Source organism: Seriola lalandi, unplaced genomic scaffold, assembly GCF_002814215.2.
Source record: "Seriola lalandi dorsalis isolate HSWRI2012SDOR001 ecotype SW California unplaced genomic scaffold, Sedor1 jcf7180002054579, whole genome shotgun sequence".
NCBI classification, from domain to species: Eukaryota; Metazoa; Chordata; class Actinopteri; order Carangiformes; family Carangidae; genus Seriola; species Seriola lalandi.
In genome coordinates, this window is record NW_019525132.1 from 155,229 (window position 1) to 172,622 (window position 17,394).

At 38.7% G+C, this 17,394-nt stretch overlaps 2 protein-coding genes and 1 long non-coding RNA gene across 5 annotated transcripts; 2 read left to right on the forward strand and 1 right to left on the reverse strand.

The window, feature by feature from the left end:
- The first annotated feature begins 150 nt into the window (after positions 1–150).
- On the forward strand, positions 151–2,526 carry yeats4 (YEATS domain containing 4). The gene is made up of 7 exons (XM_023417916.2): positions 151–398; positions 527–646; positions 811–877; positions 1,124–1,218; positions 1,542–1,631; positions 1,873–1,960; positions 2,141–2,526. The coding sequence occupies exons 1-7, from the start codon at positions 348–350 to the stop codon at positions 2,308–2,310; spliced, it is 681 nt and encodes a 226-aa protein (XP_023273684.1). The 5' UTR covers positions 151–347; the 3' UTR covers positions 2,311–2,526.
- A 726-nt stretch (positions 2,527–3,252) lies between these two features.
- napepld (N-acyl phosphatidylethanolamine phospholipase D) lies at positions 3,253–13,819 on the forward strand. Of its 2 annotated transcripts, none has more exons than XM_023417959.2 (10): positions 3,253–3,508; positions 6,676–6,751; positions 7,054–7,164; positions 7,674–7,814; positions 10,004–10,228; positions 10,357–10,460; positions 10,625–10,790; positions 10,915–11,063; positions 11,684–11,798; positions 12,260–13,819. In XM_023417959.2, exons 1-10 carry the CDS (start codon positions 3,366–3,368, stop codon positions 12,389–12,391), a joined length of 1,362 nt encoding a protein of 453 aa, XP_023273727.1. In that variant the 5' UTR covers positions 3,253–3,365; the 3' UTR covers positions 12,392–13,819. The 2 variants fall into 2 exon arrangements, with proteins under 2 accessions (XP_023273727.1, XP_023273728.1); XM_023417960.2 differs by lacking the exon at positions 3,253–3,508 and adding an exon at positions 4,371–4,683.
- On the reverse strand, positions 9,703–16,643 carry LOC147818456 (uncharacterized). 2 transcript variants are annotated; one of them, XR_015437936.1, is made up of 6 exons: positions 16,317–16,643; positions 15,564–15,632; positions 13,123–13,206; positions 12,559–12,626; positions 12,232–12,440; positions 9,703–11,791 (listed from the first exon to the last, which is right to left on the reverse strand). It is a non-coding gene; the product is annotated as an uncharacterized LOC147818456 (long non-coding RNA). The 2 variants fall into 2 exon arrangements; XR_015437935.1 differs by having other exon boundaries at positions 10,828–11,791; positions 12,232–12,626.
- Between the last annotated feature and the right edge of the window lie 751 nt (positions 16,644–17,394).

A 17,394-nucleotide genomic window follows, 5' to 3' on the forward strand; every position in this document is an offset into this window, starting at 1 on the left:
CCTAACGAAAGCTAAAACTGCGTTTGCAGCTTGTGACAGTAAACTATTATCCAGATTATCCTATATTTTTAAGATGTGATGCAGGCAGTAGTCCTGTCCTGCGATATTGCCTCCTTTAACCCGGAACCTTAGTGTCTCTATCACACGCCTATCGGACTACGAAACCCGTTACACTTAATACTTCCGGCGCTTGTTTGGCTGGCGGTTTGAAATGAGATTGCTGCTGTAAAAAAACACACTTTTCGTGCTTAAATGGCAGGTCTATTAAGAGATATTATACGCTGCGGAGCAAGGAGAGTATTATAGAGCGCAATACGGGTTCAACTTCACTCTCGCTTTACTGTACTATGTTCAAAAAGATGACTGAATTTGGTCCAGATTCCGGGGGGCGAGTTAAGGTAATGTAACGTCACACTAGACTAGTTTGGGTGTTTTTTTTTTTTAAATAATTAATTCACTGCATGACTTTTAAGTAGTTATATAACCAAGTGGACACGTCCATGTGTTTTCTCTCTGTTAACTGCAGGGAGTGACTATTGTGAAGCCCATAGTGTTTGGGAACGTTGCCCGCTACTTCGGGAAGAAGAGAGAGGAGGATGGACACACACATCAGTGGTCTGTCTATGTGAAGCCTTACAGAAATGAGGTGAGACATCTAGATTTGTAACAGGCTTTAACCAAGTCTATTAAAATACTGCACTTCATATTCACGCACTAATTGGTTGAAAAGATCATGACCAACCACTGGCCACTGTCAGTGGAAGGTATTTACTTGATTTTATATATAAATACTTCCCATTGTCCTTCCAGGATATGTCAGCTTATGTTAAGAAGATCCAGTTCAAGTTACATGAGAGTTATGGTAACCCACTGAGAGGTGAGTAGACCTTTACATTAGTTTCTGTTGGCAAAGGAGAGGCATTATTTCCTGTAGATTGAACTCAGTTGTGTAAAAATGAAAATATAACGATTGTAATGAGAATAAGCAGAAAATATAAATGGAAATGAATAGTACGTCATATTAACAGATATATAATGCCTGTACCGCTTTTTTTTTTCCGCCTGCTTCAGTTGTGACTCGGATTGAATTGTCTGTCTAATTTACCATTTCTCTGCCTCCCAGTGGTGACAAAGCCTCCATATGAGATTACAGAGACGGGCTGGGGCGAGTTTGAGATCATCATTAAGATCTTCTTCATTGACCCCAATGAGAGACCTGTAAGAGCCGCAACTTGTAGACACAGTCATTCCAAATAATGTGCTCCAGCACCATACTAAATACCACAAATACACACTGTGCTGATCTTCATAGTGTTGCTATATGTTCTTAAATGTGATTAGCTGCTTTGCATCTTAAAGTACACTTGAATGTACTACATAGTTGACATATCAACATATGGTGTGAATTGGTATTTATTAAACACACAGTCATTTTACTTTAATTCCCTGTGTGTATGCTTTTTGATATTGATTTATCTGTATGTGTGTGTGTGTGTGTGTGTGTGTGTGTGTGTGTGTGTGTGTGTGTGTGTGTGTGTTAGGTGACTCTGTACCATCTATTGAAGCTGTTCCAGTCAGACTCCAGTGCCATGCCTAAGAAAACAGTTGTCTCTGAATTCTATGATGAAATGGTATGACTACTTTTTGTGCTGCAGTCCACAACCCCAGTTACTATGCTGCATTAATGGTCTCTCCTCCCTGTTAATGGTAAATGACATTAATGATTAATGATTTTACATGAAGTGCATCACAATGGCATGACCGCAGGTAGTAAGTAGTAGTTTGATGTAATCGATTAAATGAGTCGTGGAGGTTTGGCTTTACAGAACTGTGTGAGAGTGAAAGAGATATACTTGATGTGTTTTCTTTCAGATCTTTCAGGATCCTACAGCCATGATGCAGCAGCTACTGACCACATCAAGACAACTCACCCTTGGTGCATACAAGCATGAGACAGAGTGTATGTACACAATAATAAACATAGAGGCACAAGTGTGTGCATAGAGACTAGTTTTGTGACATTAACCCAATTTGGAAATCTGGAACCTGGAAATCATAGCATGTGCCTCTGTACTGAAGAGCAGCATTTACATAATCACTGTCATCATGCTTATGTGTGTTTGTCTGCCTGTGTCCACAGTCAGTGAGTTGGAGCAAAGGACCAAGGAGAAAATGGAAGCGGCAAAGAAAAGAACCAGCCAGGAGATCGCAGAGCTGAAAGACAAATTAAAAGCCAGCAGAGAAAACATCAACCACCTGAAGTCAGAGATCAGGAAACTGGAGGAGGACGGAGACCACAAGGAGCACTGAGAAATGGACAAACACAGCACACACGTGAACGTGATCATTCGGCATGGCTCCTGACCCCATCTCTGATTTGAAAGAAACAAATGCATTTTTGTGATTTACTTTGTGTTCAAAGTAATGGTAAAAATTCATTCAATTCAGTTTTATTTGTTGTTGTTTTTTTGTTTTGTTTTTTACTGATCTTGCCATTTTGTATCTAAAGTAAATATGTTCACAACATTGCTTGTGTAAGTTTCCTCTATTGTGACCATTCAAGCCCAGACCAGTGTTGATATGCTGGTCAAGGTCCATGAGAAATTTTCACCAAACCTTGTGCACTGCTAAAGAATGTTTTTCGGTCACATTATAATATAAGTAAAAGCTAGTCTTTAACAGCACATTATTTTCCAGATATACAGCAAAACAGGTTAATCACCTCATGTAAAACAGAGCAGAGTTTGACTTGCTTCTCTGTTTTGTTCCTTCCTAGGTTTACTTTGTAGAGTCCACCCATGTACCGTGGACAGTCCGCATGTTCATACACCGGATAACTAGCTGGATATGAAATGGCTTTAACAAGCAGTAAGAAGGTTCGGGAATTCATAATCTATTAGCTGCTGCAGTGTGACGTTATATAACATAAAAAAAACTGATTTAAAAGGTGAAATTTCTTGGTTCAAGTAACTATGATAATACCTAATAGTACATAGTGCTTAGTGCTCAAGAGTAAGAATCTATTAAGTCAATTCTCTTTAGGAGACCGTTGGTATTTAATCAACAGCTTTCTGTGTGCAAAAGCAAAGCAAGAAATTTACTTAAAATTTACTTTGAAACTGCGCTGTATCTTTGTAAATGGTTGATAAAAAAACTTTGCATCAAACCCCGACATTTGAAGTGTCAGATTTCCGAGAGTCCTTGAAGGCGTCTGGCAGGAAGTTCAAACAACTTGCTGTCCGGATTCCGCAACTTCCCTCGAGCTGTACACTCATGTAGCGTAACTGTCAAGTAACTTGGCCTCCACTGGCTGTTCTTTATTAAAAAAACCTTTTAGCAAATATGCTGAAACGCAAAGACCTAGAATGGAAGCGTTGTTGTGCAGGTCTGTACGTTTGTTACTGGCGTGCAGCTGTAAGTTTAGTAAATACCCTGGGCTACTGAAAAAAGCGAGTCTTCTCGGGTCAAAATCCCCCCAGGTGTCTCTCATTAGGAGGAGGAACTCGAGGTATGTTTACAATGTCTCGTTTTGCATGAATAGTACTAATACGTAGTGACATAAGGTCCTCCTGAGAGCAGAGTAGCCTGGCAGAGTGTTTGTCCAGGGTTTTGAGCCGTTATTCCAAACCTTTTCTCCGTAAGTATTCAAATTAAACTCATTCAACTAAATAGAAATGTGCACGAGCAACAAGTCTTTACTCTTTGACATTGCCAGTGCTGATGACACAACACTTAAGCAGTGAATGAGAGTGGGTATGGATTATTAGTTTACTTAAATGTAATGATTTATTAGAAGACCCTTATAAACGCCACTCATGTACAAGTAGATGAAAAAACAATGGCGATTAGACCCTTTCAAAAGTAGTGCTTTTTTGAGTGGTCACGCTATAAACTAGCACTAACTTTTAAATGTTAAACATGTACAGCATGAATATATGAATAACAAACTAGATAAGCCAAGATTAGAAAAGCGTACATTTTATTAAGAATAAATATATACTATTGAATTAAGAAGCAGTAAATGAAATTATTAACTGAGCAATGTATATATATAAAATTAAATCAGTCATTCAACTTTTTTTTTTCAAATTATTTCTTATTAGTAGTATCAGTTATAAGAATGGCAATTTTCTTTACAAAATTATTCGAGAACTTACCTGTACAGTAGTGGCGGTTGCAACAAGTAATGAGATAGTAAATTTAGAAAAAAAATTTAAATAATGTTATTATTATTAATTTTACCGCACTACAAATGATTTGACTTTTTGTGACTATTTTTAGTCAGTTTTTTGATTATTTGTAAAACTGCCTGCAGTCATACCAGGAGTTTCTCGGCGGTCACGTGATCAGAGGCTTTTCGCTCAGACGTCACAGACGCAGAGCTGGTACCGACTAATGATCCTCACGGTCCTGCTGCATGATTCGAAACTCCACGTCTTACCTTCATAAAGACATCCTGCCGACAGCTTTTACTGCAGCCGTTAAGTTTCTTATCGATACTTGCTAAAAGATACGTTATTGTAATGTAAACTGTATTGGAAATGCTCTGCGAACCGTATAGCTCCTAATAATGATACCCTGCTCCTCGAATTAAAACAGTGTATGGCGCAAACGTAAATGAAACAAACATGTCTCCTTGCTGAGGTAACAACTGGTGGTATTCTTTTGCGTTCAAGTTTTCAGGTAAGTCGGCTGAAAATGGTCATAACTTGCACGATGTGTAACATGTACCGAAGCTTGTGGTACTCGAAAGTGAGTGTATGGTTGCTTCATGGTTCCCCCAGTGGCATTTTAATCTCTGTTTAATGCTATCACTATTGTTCCCCTAGGACACATTTTGCTTGGCTGGCTTTTGTTTAAATTTGTTAGTTTGTTTACTATATTGCTACATTACCTATCTTTGTTTTGTAAAAATGTTAATAATAGAGCATGTGTTTGTAGCAAACATCGTTGTTCTTTCCTGAGTGTGCAAACATGTCAGAAAGGAAATAATTGAAGAGTAAGTTAAGTTGTGAAACCTGTTGTTTATCACTTGAATTTACAGTCAGTGTCACTGGGACAAGACTAATTCATGTTATAATTCATATCCAGACTTGTGTGTGATACTGTCAGGACACTTTTAGAGACACTTGACTGTTTTCAGGAGGTGAATCTGAGTAGTATTTGAATGTGATTATCTGTAACTGAGTTTCATGCATATTTATGTCCTGTGTTTCTCTTTTGAAGAGCTTTGAGACAGCCCTGTCTGCTAACTCCATGCAGATCTTATTTAGCTTAACTTCAGAGATGAGAGGGAGTCTGACTTCAGGCTGTGTGTGTGTTTGTTGTTTATATGACCACATCAGGCATGCGTGGTTGTCTTCCACAGAGCTCCATTGTTGTCCCGGTGTCTGTGTGTAGTGTGTAGTTAAAGTCCATTCATGAGGCTGAGTGCATCATGAAGACACTATAGCTGTAATGTATGGAGTTCCCCAAAGAGGGGAAGTGCACAAATGACTTATGTTGCATTACTGTATTAATGCTTTTCTCCACCATCCGCTCTGTTAATGCGGGGTAGCAAACAAATGCATTTTCTCATGAAGTATAAGTGCATGAAGGAGTCACTCACAAGTGGAGTAGTTAGTGAGGGTGTGTGCTACAAAGTGATTGCTGTGGATAATAGCAGGATAAGGAAGGGCTGTGATCTAGCTCTGGAAAGTGTGTAGGTGTCAACATCTCTTTGTGTGTATAGTAAATGTAGGTTTTTCTAAACTAAAATATCAGATTCACTCCCCCTTTTTTTTTTTTTTCAACTTTTTCTACAGGAAGAAAAATTCCCTTTTACCACACATTCAGTTCAGGAGTCATGTTTAAGAAGTTTTACCTGGGTCACCTCTGCTGTGAAGCAGGCCTGTAGCTTAGTGGAGGGCTTAACTCATGGTTTAATGTTGCACCACCATTTTTGAGGTGGACATGGTCCAAGAGGGAAGTAGCCCAAGCCATTTCAGCTGTTGCACTTGGACTGTACTGATGTAACAATATGAGTTGTATGAGTGCAGTCTGTCCTCATCACACCAGTTAATCATGTGCCCTTTTTTCCTTTTTTTTTCCTTTTTATTTATTTTTTACATGAAATACCTGCATAGATTTTGTAGCCTGCATGAATCAGCATGCTAGTTACTTCCTAATCAGTATTACCCAAGAAAAACAGTAACTGTTTGTGTCACACCCACAAGGAAACACATGTCTTAATCTTTCCTGTCAACAATATGTTAAGAGATAAAAGTAATGTTAAAACCAGACACATATTAGCTCATCTAGCAAGGTTTGAAACACAGTTTAACCATTGAACTTAGTGCACTGTGGAAGCACTAAAATGTCACGTCTGATAGTAGTTTGATTTGAATACAGTGAAGATGATCCTGCTGTCTGTCTGAATACCATCTTTCAGTTTCATATGCAAACCATTATGATTCAACTGTCAGCTCTTTAATGAGCTGTTATCATTGCAGTAGTGTTCGGTGGAGTGAAAGGAGCCAACTTTTGACTTGGTTGTTGGTGTGAACATGTATGACAGTCCCCACCCTCAGCAACTTCTTCTTTAAGCAAAGCATGTGACCCCTGACTGCTCCAGAAGAGCAGCTTGAGGTCCGCCAATGAAAAACTGAAACTTAAGTGTGTTTGTGTTCATGCCAGGTGCTGTGGTGTGCCCATGGAGAAGCCATCATCTTCAGGTAGAGCAGCTCTGGAGGAGAGAAAAAGCCTGGTGGAGGTAATGCATCCTGCTCATCATCTTAAAATGAGATGGTGCCAAGCTGTAGTCTGGCTAATTATAACTTGTTTGACAGAATAAAGAAGAGGTTCATTGCACTCAAAGCTGCAGCAGAAGCTAAAAATGATTAAAAAGTTATTATTAGTATTAAGCATTTTACAGGTCCTTGCTAAGATGTTGGAGCACAACATAATGGCTTAATGATGGCTGGCTATATGGTGCTCATTTCTTACACCTCAAATGCCTTGGCGACTTCAAATTGACTCCATCACTACATGTGTGTGTTTGTACCTCTACTGCAGGATGAAGTGATAAGAGGAGCTGAGGGTGGAGAGGTGGATCCTCAGACCCCGAGGAAGAGCAGCTCCTCCCGCTCTTCCCGCAAGAGCTTCCGCCTGGACTATCGGTTGGAGGTAAAACCTCCCTTTTCATTATCCTCCTGTTGCCTAAAACCTGCTGCTCTCTCACTCACACACACACACACACACACACACACACACACACACACACACACACACACGCTCTTCACCTCAACTCACCTGAAACCTCTTAATTTCCATAAACTCCTTCCGTCAACATGGCATCTCTCCAGTTCTCTGTCTATTGTGTGTTGTATGAAAGTTTTATCTTAAACTCTAATCTGACTTTTGAAATTACTTTCTTTAACAAGCGCCCTACCCAGTACCTGGCTCTTAAAAGGAAGTTTTTACCTTGCCATTGTCACCTAGTGCTGTTCTTGGTGGGAACTGTTGGGTCTCTGCAAATGATATTATAGAGAGAAGTACTAGACCTGCCCTATTTGGAAAGTGCCTTGAGATAACTTATTGACTATTAACTAATTGGCGCTATACAAATAAAAATTGACTTGACTTCAATTGACTTGAACAAGTGGCTAAAATGCCATTGTTTACTTTGATTGCAGGAGGAAGTTACAAAGTCCTGTCGAGACAAACATGGCCGCTGGATCAACCCCTGGCCCACATGGCGGTTCCCTTCCTACTCAATGCTGCTGAGATTCTTCTTGTTGGATAAAAATCACAGCAATGTGCCAACTAGTAAAGAGGTGGGTATTTATTAGACTAAAATCTAAAAATATTAACCATTTTTATAAATATAATCACCCCAACTTAATATATACCTTACTATACACTCACCAGCCACTATTAGGTACACCTTGCTAGTACTGGGTTGGACCCCTTTTGCCTTCAGAGCTGCCTTAATTCTTCATGGCATAGATTTAACAAGGTGCTGAAAACATTCCTCAGAGGTTTTGGTCCATATTGACATGATAGTATCACGCAGTTGCTGCAGATTTGTCGGCTGCACATCCATGATGCGAATCTCCCGTTCCACCACATCCCAAAGATACTCTATCGGATTGAGATCTGGTGACTGGAGGCCATTTGAGTACAGTGAACTCATTGTCATGTTCAAGAAACCAGTTTGAGATGATCTGAGCTTTTTGACACAGTGCATTATCCTGCTGGAAATAGCTATCAGTAGATGGGTACACTGTGGTCATAAGGGGATCGACATGGTCAGCAACAATACTCAGGTAGGCAGTGGCATTTAAACGATGCTCAATTGGTATTAAGGGGCTCAAAGTGTGCCAAGAAAATATCCCCCACACCATTACAGCACCACCACTAGCCTGAACTATTGATACAAGGCAGGATAGATCCATGCTTTCATGTTGTTTATGCCAAATTCTGACCCTACCATTCGAATGTTGCAGCAGAAATCGAGACCATCAGACCAGGCAATGATTTTCGAATATTCTATTGTCCAATTTTGGTGAGCCCGTGCGAATTGTAGCCTCAGTTTCCTGTTCTTAGCTGACAGGAGTGGCACCCGGTGTTTTCTTCTGCTGCTGTAGCCCATCTGCTTCAAGGTTCGACGTGTTGCGCGTTCAGAGTTGCTCTTCTGCATACCTCGGTTGTAACAAGTGGTTATTTGAGTTAGTGTTGCCTTTGTCAGCTCGAACCAGCCTGGCCATTCTCCTCTGATGTCTGGCATCAGCAAGACATTTTCTCTTTCGGACCATTCTCTGTAAACCAAGAGCTGGTTGTGCGTGAAAATCTTAGAAGATCAGCAGTTTCTGAAATACTCAGACCAGCCCATCTGGTACCAACAACCATGCCACGTTCAAAGTCACTTGAATCACCTTTCTTCCCCATTCTGATGCTCAGTTTGAACTTCAACAGATCATCTTGACCATGTCTACATGCCTAAATGCATTGAGTTGCTGCCATGTGATTGGCCTATGAGATATTTGCGTTAACAAGCAGTAGAACAGGTGTACCTAATAAAGTGGCTGGTGAGTGTATAGCTGAGGGATATGAAAGACAACCTCACACAAAACTCAACTTCTGTAACACTTTCAGGAAGCTGATACACACTGAAATCTATTGTTACTAAAAGTATGGATTGGACTGTTGTCTGTCTGATAACAGAGCTGAAATTTAGTCTGATGGCAGCAGTCTCTCATACTGTCAGATGACTGAGCTGAGTTAAATATTTTAGTTTTTTCCATTTAAAAGTGATGTATCAAATTTTTTTCAAGCCTATGTAAGATTGTAGTATTATGAGCACATCTTTCTAACGCCTGTATGTAGAAACATTGCCCTTTGTTGACTTTCACAACCACACAGTATTTATAGCAACTAGTGGAAACCTTGCTGAGCTCAGTGGGGGCTTAACAGGTTTCAAAGGCTGCTTTCACGCAGCAATAGAAAACTGGTTAACCCCTCATTTGCACAGATTGCACAGTGTTTTGTTGTTGGATAAAACCTAGAAAAATAGGCCTACTAATCAACTACCAGAAAGGTCATAGGTCAAAACTGCAATGTGACAACATTCTCTAAGCATATAGTGTGTTAGGATGTAGCCTTGTAAACTACATGTACAGCATAACTACTGTAAAGAGAGAAGTTAAACAAGTCACACAAAAGTAAGTTGGTCATAAACATTTATTAGTGTATAGCCAGAGTATTCATGTAAACATGGCAACAAAAACATGATAACTGCTGTGTTTCAAGAGCAGTGACTTTCTTCTTAGGGTGAGAGGGGATAATGGTTTATGATTGAAAAGTATGATCAGACAAAGCGATCAGACTGAAACAATATATTCCTCATAATAAGAATGTGATTGTTTTATTTGATGCAAACGCTGCCTGCTTCCCCTTCATCTGTGTTTATGTTTGCTTTCCTCTGTCAACCCCTTTCTGTTGCTGGTCCGTCCTTTTCCTCCAGGTTCTGGACAGTGAGCTCCCAGTGATGGAACCGTACTTTGTCCAGAACCCAGACCTCTCTGACTCTGGTCCAGGTCTGAGAGTCACCTGGCTGGGTCACGCCACAGTTTTGGTTGAAATGGATGGACTGAATATTCTGACAGATCCAATCTTCAGCCAGAGGGCCTCACCTTTCCAGTTCATGGGGCCCAAAAGGTACCGAGGGCCTCCCTGCACCGTGGAACAGGTTCAGTACTTCCTGTTTGTAATTTTCCCTTATTTCAGCAATCCCCTTTAATTAAAACAGTAACAAAACAAAATTTGTTTATTTGATTCTTTCATACCTGTGTTTTCTCTTGTCCTCTTCTCCAACAGCTGCCCAGGATCGATGCTGTTGTCATCAGTCACTCTCATTTTGACCATCTGGATGCTGGATCTGTTGCCAGCCTTAACGCACGCTTCGGAGGGGAGCTACGCTGGTACGTGTGATCGGCAGTCATTGTTGTGATCAAGATCCACACTCTACTGTATTTATTGCCTGTTGAGTTGACATTCTGATCCACTGTCTTTTAGTGCACTTCTGCGTTTGGGGAAAAAAAAAGTCAAATGTACCTTTTTAATAAGAGCCGTGTGTGTTTTGTAGGTTCGTGCCCCTTGGTTTGATGGACTGGTTGGTGAAAATGGGCTGTGAGAATGTGATGGAGTTGGACTGGTGGGAGGAGAACTGTGTCCCAGGTCATGATGAAGTGACATTTGTCTGTACACCATCTCAGCATTGGAGCAAACGCACAGCTCTGGATGACAACAAGGTAATTATTTTCTCTCTCTAATAAAATCATACACATATTTCTTAGGTCAATTTTAATCAAGTAGAAACTTTAAAGCAAATTCAGTACAATACAAATATGTTCATTTCCTGGTTGTCTCTTTCAGTCTTTATGGGGCAGCTGGTCTATTTTGGGTCCAGACCATCGATTCTTCTTTGCTGGTGATACTGGCTACTGCGCTTCCTTCCAGGAGATAGGAAGGCGCTTCGGGCCATTTGACCTTGCAGCAATCCCCATCGGAGCGTATCTGCCCAGGTATAGATTCTGTCTTACTAACTTAGAGTAATAAAGAAAGAACCTAGTAGAAATAAGGTAAAGAAGATTGTAAACTCTTATTTCCTATATTCTTGATCCTTACTTACTTTTCTGGATTCTTAATATCTAATTAGATAGTAAGAAAAGGGAACTAGAAAGAATATAGGAAATAAGAGTCTAGAGTTTTTTGGGTTTTTTTAAGTATATTTTTGGGGCTTTTGTGCATTTATTGGACAGGATAGTAGAGAGAGACAGGAAATGGGGAGGCAGAGAGAGGGGAAATGAAATGCAGCATAGGCCGTCCGATGCGGGACTCGAACCGGGGCCAACTGCAGCAAGGACTGTAGCCTCTACACATGGGGCGTCTGCTTAGACCACTACGCCACACAATGCTCCTCTAGGTTCATTTTTAAAATAGATTCTTACTAACTTAGTAAGAAAATAATCCAGAAAAGTAACTAAGAAATAAGGTAAAGATTGTAGACTCTTATTTCCTCCATCCTTTTTTTTTCTAGATTATCATTCTTACTAACTCACTTACTTTACTTACACAATATGACATTTATAAAAGGACCACACACAGCCAGACCTGTAACATTGAAATATTCCTGGTGTTTAAGGGACGTTATGCAGGGGCAGCATGTGGATCCAGAGGAGGCTGTTCTAATTCACCAGGACCTTCAGGCCAAACAGTCTGTGGCCATTCACTGGGGGACCTTTGCTCTCGCCTATGAGGTAGGAATGCACAGAGATACAGTAAGTTATTCATGTTTTGTCTCTAACAAAAAGGCACTACCGTTCAGCTGCACCACAAACTACCTCCTCTAAAATGACTACAGTTGAATCAATACATCTCTAGAACAGTTTACAATATTGAACATTAGTTCAGTGGCCCAAAGAGCTGCCATGTGTGTGACTGGTCTCAGAGAGGGGTTATTGAGGTAAAAACATGCCCAGACAGTATATTATGTTCTGGCAACACAACATAACAAAGGTGTCATTGTTTGTAAAGCTGAAAGACTTTTCCTGCAGTGGTCGTGGTTTATTGGCCTCTGGCTCACTGCTCTGCTTCAGTGTTAGAGACTAGCTAACAAAAGCGCTGAGCTAAAAATTAACCTGTTTTTAGGTTCATATATGGCAATGTTCAATGATGGTCTTTAATACTCACTTTTTCCCTGGTCCCCTCCTTCGTCCAGTACTATATGGAGCCGCCGGTTCGTCTTAGAGAGGCCCTGGAGCAGAAAGGACTGAAACCAGACTCCTTCTTCACTTTGCATCATGGGGAGTCTCGCCTTATAGCTTCACGGGAAGGAGACGTCTTTGAATGATCCTCCACTCTGCAGTGTGCTGTGGGCTGAACTTACTGTAGATTTCTGTCTGTAACAAAGTGAACATTTTATCATATATAGATGGACTCCAGTGATTAAAGTATGAAGTGCATTTGTATGCAGCTTATTCCAACTTAAAATTAAAATGTTTGATACTGTTTACATACTGAATGTTTGCCCTGCCATCACATGGTCATTGGTGAACCGTACTACCTGGAGGAGCTGTGACTGTACTCTGTGGAAAAAAAAAAAAAAAAAAAAAAAAGGGTTTGTTAGGTTTACACAATAAAAAAAGTTTTTAATTCTTAGCTCAGTCAGTGTGGTATGTACAGTTGAAAGGTTATTGTATTAGTGTGAGAAAAAATCAGTTTTTTGTAATCTCAAACTGTTATAAATAATCATATTTAGAACATGGTCTGCACACTGGCTGGAGAAACTTTTCAGCCCTGAGGAGAAAATTATTCACAAACAAGTTAAAAACAAACACTGAAAAGAAACCTGTGTGCTTAATATCACTGGTTTGTGGAAGCTTGATCATCAGTTGACCAGGATTGTTTTTCTGATTTTATTTACATCAGAAAGTCAAATCAGAATTTAAAAAAAAGAGATGCAATGAGAATTAAACTCAGATGGAGTGAATGGTGCTGGTACCAAGTTACTATAAATGGCTTGAACTTTTAAAATGGAGATATTCATGCAGGTGAAGTTTGGCATAGGGAACAATGACAAACCTTCACGATGAAGCTGGGCAGGAGACTGCAGGCACTGTGTTGCATCTTCATGTTCACACAGAGCTGGACATAACTTCTTGTGGTCTGAAATATCAAAGAGAAAAACTGTTAGAAAGTTATTTAGCCCTGTTATTTTCCAAGAGTGGTGATAGCTAATGCCAGATTGCAGTGCTATATTTTTGTTTGTTTCAGAATGTATCTTAGCTGATCCAAAACTACACAAGACAAAGTGTTAGAATAAATCTGTTTTTGTTGTCTGTGATCTTAACTCCCATCACCTGTATGCTTCTAGAAAATGCAGCTGAAGTGTTGTCAGGTTAACAAGTTGAGCTGGGTTCAACTTCGTGCATTGCAGATGTTGTGCACTGTTCCTGTGTCAGACATTTGCTTTTGATGCTCTGAAAACCACAGCACAAAAGACCTTTTTCTTTTCTTTTAGTTAACAGGTATGTTTGCTTCAGAGAGCAACAGCAGAATCATTTTAGTGCTTAAGGGATTTTATTATAATTATTATTTTTTTATGTTGTATTTTTTAATGCCACAACTTTTTTTTTTTTTTTAAAGCTAGAATGTAAGAACTGTGCAATGTTGAGTTAATTTAATAGCCTGGTTATAACTACATGGTCAAACAGGGCTAACTGGTTTACATTGGATCCAAGTCACTGAATTTCCCATTAAAGACACCATACATTTAAAATATTTGTCTTTTGTTCTTGTTGTCAACAGCAATATAGCGCAGGACTAACCAAACAGTAAAATACAGAATTATTAGAAAATATAGTTATGTCTGATGGAAAGAGATTTAGGATATCATAGAAAGTTATTTCAAAAATCCCTTTAAAGTATACTTTAGTTTTCTATTTCAATGAGTGCACTATTCTGAGTAACATCACTATTTAGCAGCAAATCTTCAGCCACTGTGATGATCAATGCCATGATGTGAAATTTAAAGTGCTACAATCAAAAAAGAAAAATAAGATCAGATAGCATTTTGAGTCAATCAGCAACAATTAAGTTAATTTTATATTTAACAACAAACCTGAGATTCTACTCTTTCGATTTCTATTTGTCTCAGTATTTAAACTGTGGGGCCTGTACGCTGCCAGAGTAACTGCTCCATGTACTCATTGGGCTGATGTGTTGTATTAACACTGTTGGGACCAAACACACTAAATGAAAGCACTTCTGATTAAAGGATCTGTTCCTACATTGAGGAAATAATGTCAGAGGTTAAATCTACTTTAACAGAACAAATAACTGCAAAAAATGAAAGCAACTTAAGGAGATAAAATAATTTAAGTCCTTATTTTCAGTAGATGTACACTACATTGTAAAGTGTTGAACCTACAATGTGTGATTTTTCTCTCTTTCTTTGTGTTGTTTTACTGGCATTTTACTCTAATTAGTGTATTTATACAACACTAGATGTACAGAGTGCACTCTACATGTGTAGATATTAAATGTGTCACTGTTGCCATAGATATGAGGTATTTATCGGGTAAAGATTATAGTTTTTCTCAATCGCTTCGATGCAATTCACTCATCAGAAACATCATTCACATTGTCACCAATAAACTAAACCTAACCACCAGTGCCTCAAGACTTAGAATGTTTCGATGTTTTGATAAAAACATGAATGACTTTAGAAAAAGAGAATTGCAGAAAATATAGAGTAAAAAATGTTCAGACACAACACTGTACTAGTGTTACAACAGTAACATTTTTGGAAAAATTGTGTTTCATTTTGCAGCAGATTTGTAGCACTTTGCATTTTGTGTGTGCAATTTTTGGATTCGTGTGTAGGGTTTTGAAAAAATGAGACCTAGTTTAGAAAATGTGTGAAAGCAGCTGAAAAAAATTGTATCTGTAAATTCACACAATGTAACTGCTTTAACTGAGGAAAGCTAAATAATAAACGTGGAACTATGCATCGGAAAATAGCACACAAAACATCAACACAATGAGAAAACACCTTTAGTAGTGAACTATGTGTGGATAAAAAGGAAGTTTGTACAAATACAATGAGAATTGCTTATTTGTGTGGGGAAATGAACTGTTTTGCGAACTACTTTAAGAATTATGAGAATGATGTTTCTGATGTGAGAATTGCTTCAAAGCAATTGAGAAAAACTGTCATACAGATGCATTTAGTAAGAGTGAGGTGATTATCATCACATACAGGTAGACAATTAAATGTTTAAAACTAGAAATTGATCAGTGTTCTCCAGTGTTACTTACATTGACTTCTCAGTTTGGTGTTGAAGATCAGATGCCTCACAACATTTTCTATGAACTTTCCTCCTGCACTTCTCTTTTAGCAGAGAGAAACTGGATAAACTCATATATCTTAAACATCTCCACAGTGCTCCCACTCCTCTTTGTACTGCATTTGTTTGTTTCCCCTTCCCCCGTGTCACAGGTGTATCTCATTAATTACTCACCCTCCTCTCCTGCCAAGGTTTTAAAGGGCCATGCCACCTTCTCCTCCTTTCTGCCACTCACAGCACCTGCTTGAAAGTAAAGAAAATACCACATACACTGTGCACAGTGTTAATGATGACACAAGGTGGCAGTGTCTGCAAAGTTTCCTCAACTTGAATTTAAAAATATGGACCTGAACAGAACTATTGCCTAACAGTATTGGTTTATATCAAGGTACTTATTTTATTACAAAGCTGATTATGAGGAGTGAACCATATGCCTAATATCTGTATGAATTTAAACACAATGTATAAATTATTACTTTTTACTGTTAACTAATAATATATGGGTAATATAAGGATATTTTTCAAAAAGTCTATTCTTAAATTGAAAAGCCAGATTTGATTATTTGGTAAACCACATTGATCTCATTGTTTAGAAGTATTAAATTGGGTCCATCATTTGTAGCACAGCACAGCACAGCACAGCACAGCACAGCACACATCACATCTCGTTAATGGTTACATTCATGCAGAAAAAGGAAATGTATGTGGTCTGGATGCGATTTCTTTTTCCCCAAGAAAAACAGTTGGTTGTCCCTGCTTGGACAGACTTGAGAAGAACACACTATAGTTGTATGAGAGACATACATACATACATACATACATACATACATACATACATGTGCCTGTCTGCTATTTTAAGTGTGTACCAATATAATGTGAGAAGAGCTGAGATAAGCCCAAGGTTCATTTTAGTCTCTGGCAACATACCTTTAGTCTGAGAGTCAGGAGTGGACCCTGCATGTTCCTGTGAAAATATCATCTTTCAGTAACATCTGAATTTTTTTTTTTTTTTTTTTTAAAAACACACAAATAATTATCATTAAAATAAACAATAAAACACTGTCCTCTGGGGATAACTTTGTCAATACAACAAGTTCTAATGGATTTTTACAAAAAAAACACTTTCTTACAACTAAAACAAGTCACCAATATCTACTTGATTGAAGAGACACTGACTGACTTAACCACCCACTCACACATCCTCCATGCGCTGACGCAGAGGCAGGTTTCAGTGATGATTCGATTGACAGGAAGCGGAAGTCCAAAGTCTCAAAACAGTAGAATTACACCAAAACTATGATTGGATGAAGGGTGGCTGTTGTCTTCTTGGCAAGCTGCAAAGACTGAATTCATCCTCATTTGATAACCTTAACTACCTTTAAGAAAATATCTTGCCCAAATCTTTATTCAAATGAAAAAATCCTAAAAAGTAAAAATAATCTTTGTTCACATCTTTGGTCATAAGTTGTGATGAGGGCTAAGAAATCAAAAAGGTTGGGAACCAGGGAGAAGTTACTGTGAGACGAACGGAAGATGTGACTTTGATAGCCCTGTGTGATAAAAAAATAAAGTCCTGTCTCTTAAAATTCAGTTGATTAATTGGTCCGTACTAATTGAAATATAATTAGACCAAATGAATTTTTATGTCTTCTAATAAACTAGCCCCAGTTTGTGCCCATAATTTATCAGCATATATCGAATCAAAGACGTAACCATCAGGTTCTCTAATAAAATTTGATAATAATAACTAACTGGTGTTGTCTAAAAACCCAGAAAATCATTCAAAAACACAAACATTTATCTGAACTTATTTCCAGAAACCCTAAAGACTCTTTAAAAGCTAATTTTAACTTAAACCTACAGTGACTTCAGCTTCACTGAGGCCAGCTTTTATTTTGACGGTACCAGGCAAAACGTATTTGCTCTGACATCAAAGCAGCATTAAAACGATTGGACGTGGAATTACTCATTCATCTTATGTAGAGGAGGTTTAAAAGCAAAGCAA

Excerpts from the sequence above, each read along its gene's own strand:
- yeats4 (XM_023417916.2), top strand. The coding sequence starts at position 348 with ATGTTCAAAAAGATGACTGAATTTGGTCCAGATTCCGGGGGGCGAGTT. Across the intron at positions 399-526 it reads ATTCCGGGGGGCGAGTTAAG|GGAGTGACTATTGTGAAGCC; the intron begins GTAATGTAACGT and ends TGTTAACTGCAG. Across the intron at positions 647-810 it reads TGAAGCCTTACAGAAATGAG|GATATGTCAGCTTATGTTAA; the intron begins GTGAGACATCTA and ends TTGTCCTTCCAG.
- napepld (XM_023417959.2), top strand. The coding sequence starts at position 3,366 with ATGGAAGCGTTGTTGTGCAGGTCTGTACGTTTGTTACTGGCGTGCAGC. Across the intron at positions 7,165-7,673 it reads GCCTGGACTATCGGTTGGAG|GAGGAAGTTACAAAGTCCTG; the intron begins GTAAAACCTCCC and ends CTTTGATTGCAG. Across the intron at positions 10,791-10,914 it reads CAGCTCTGGATGACAACAAG|TCTTTATGGGGCAGCTGGTC; the intron begins GTAATTATTTTC and ends TGTCTCTTTCAG.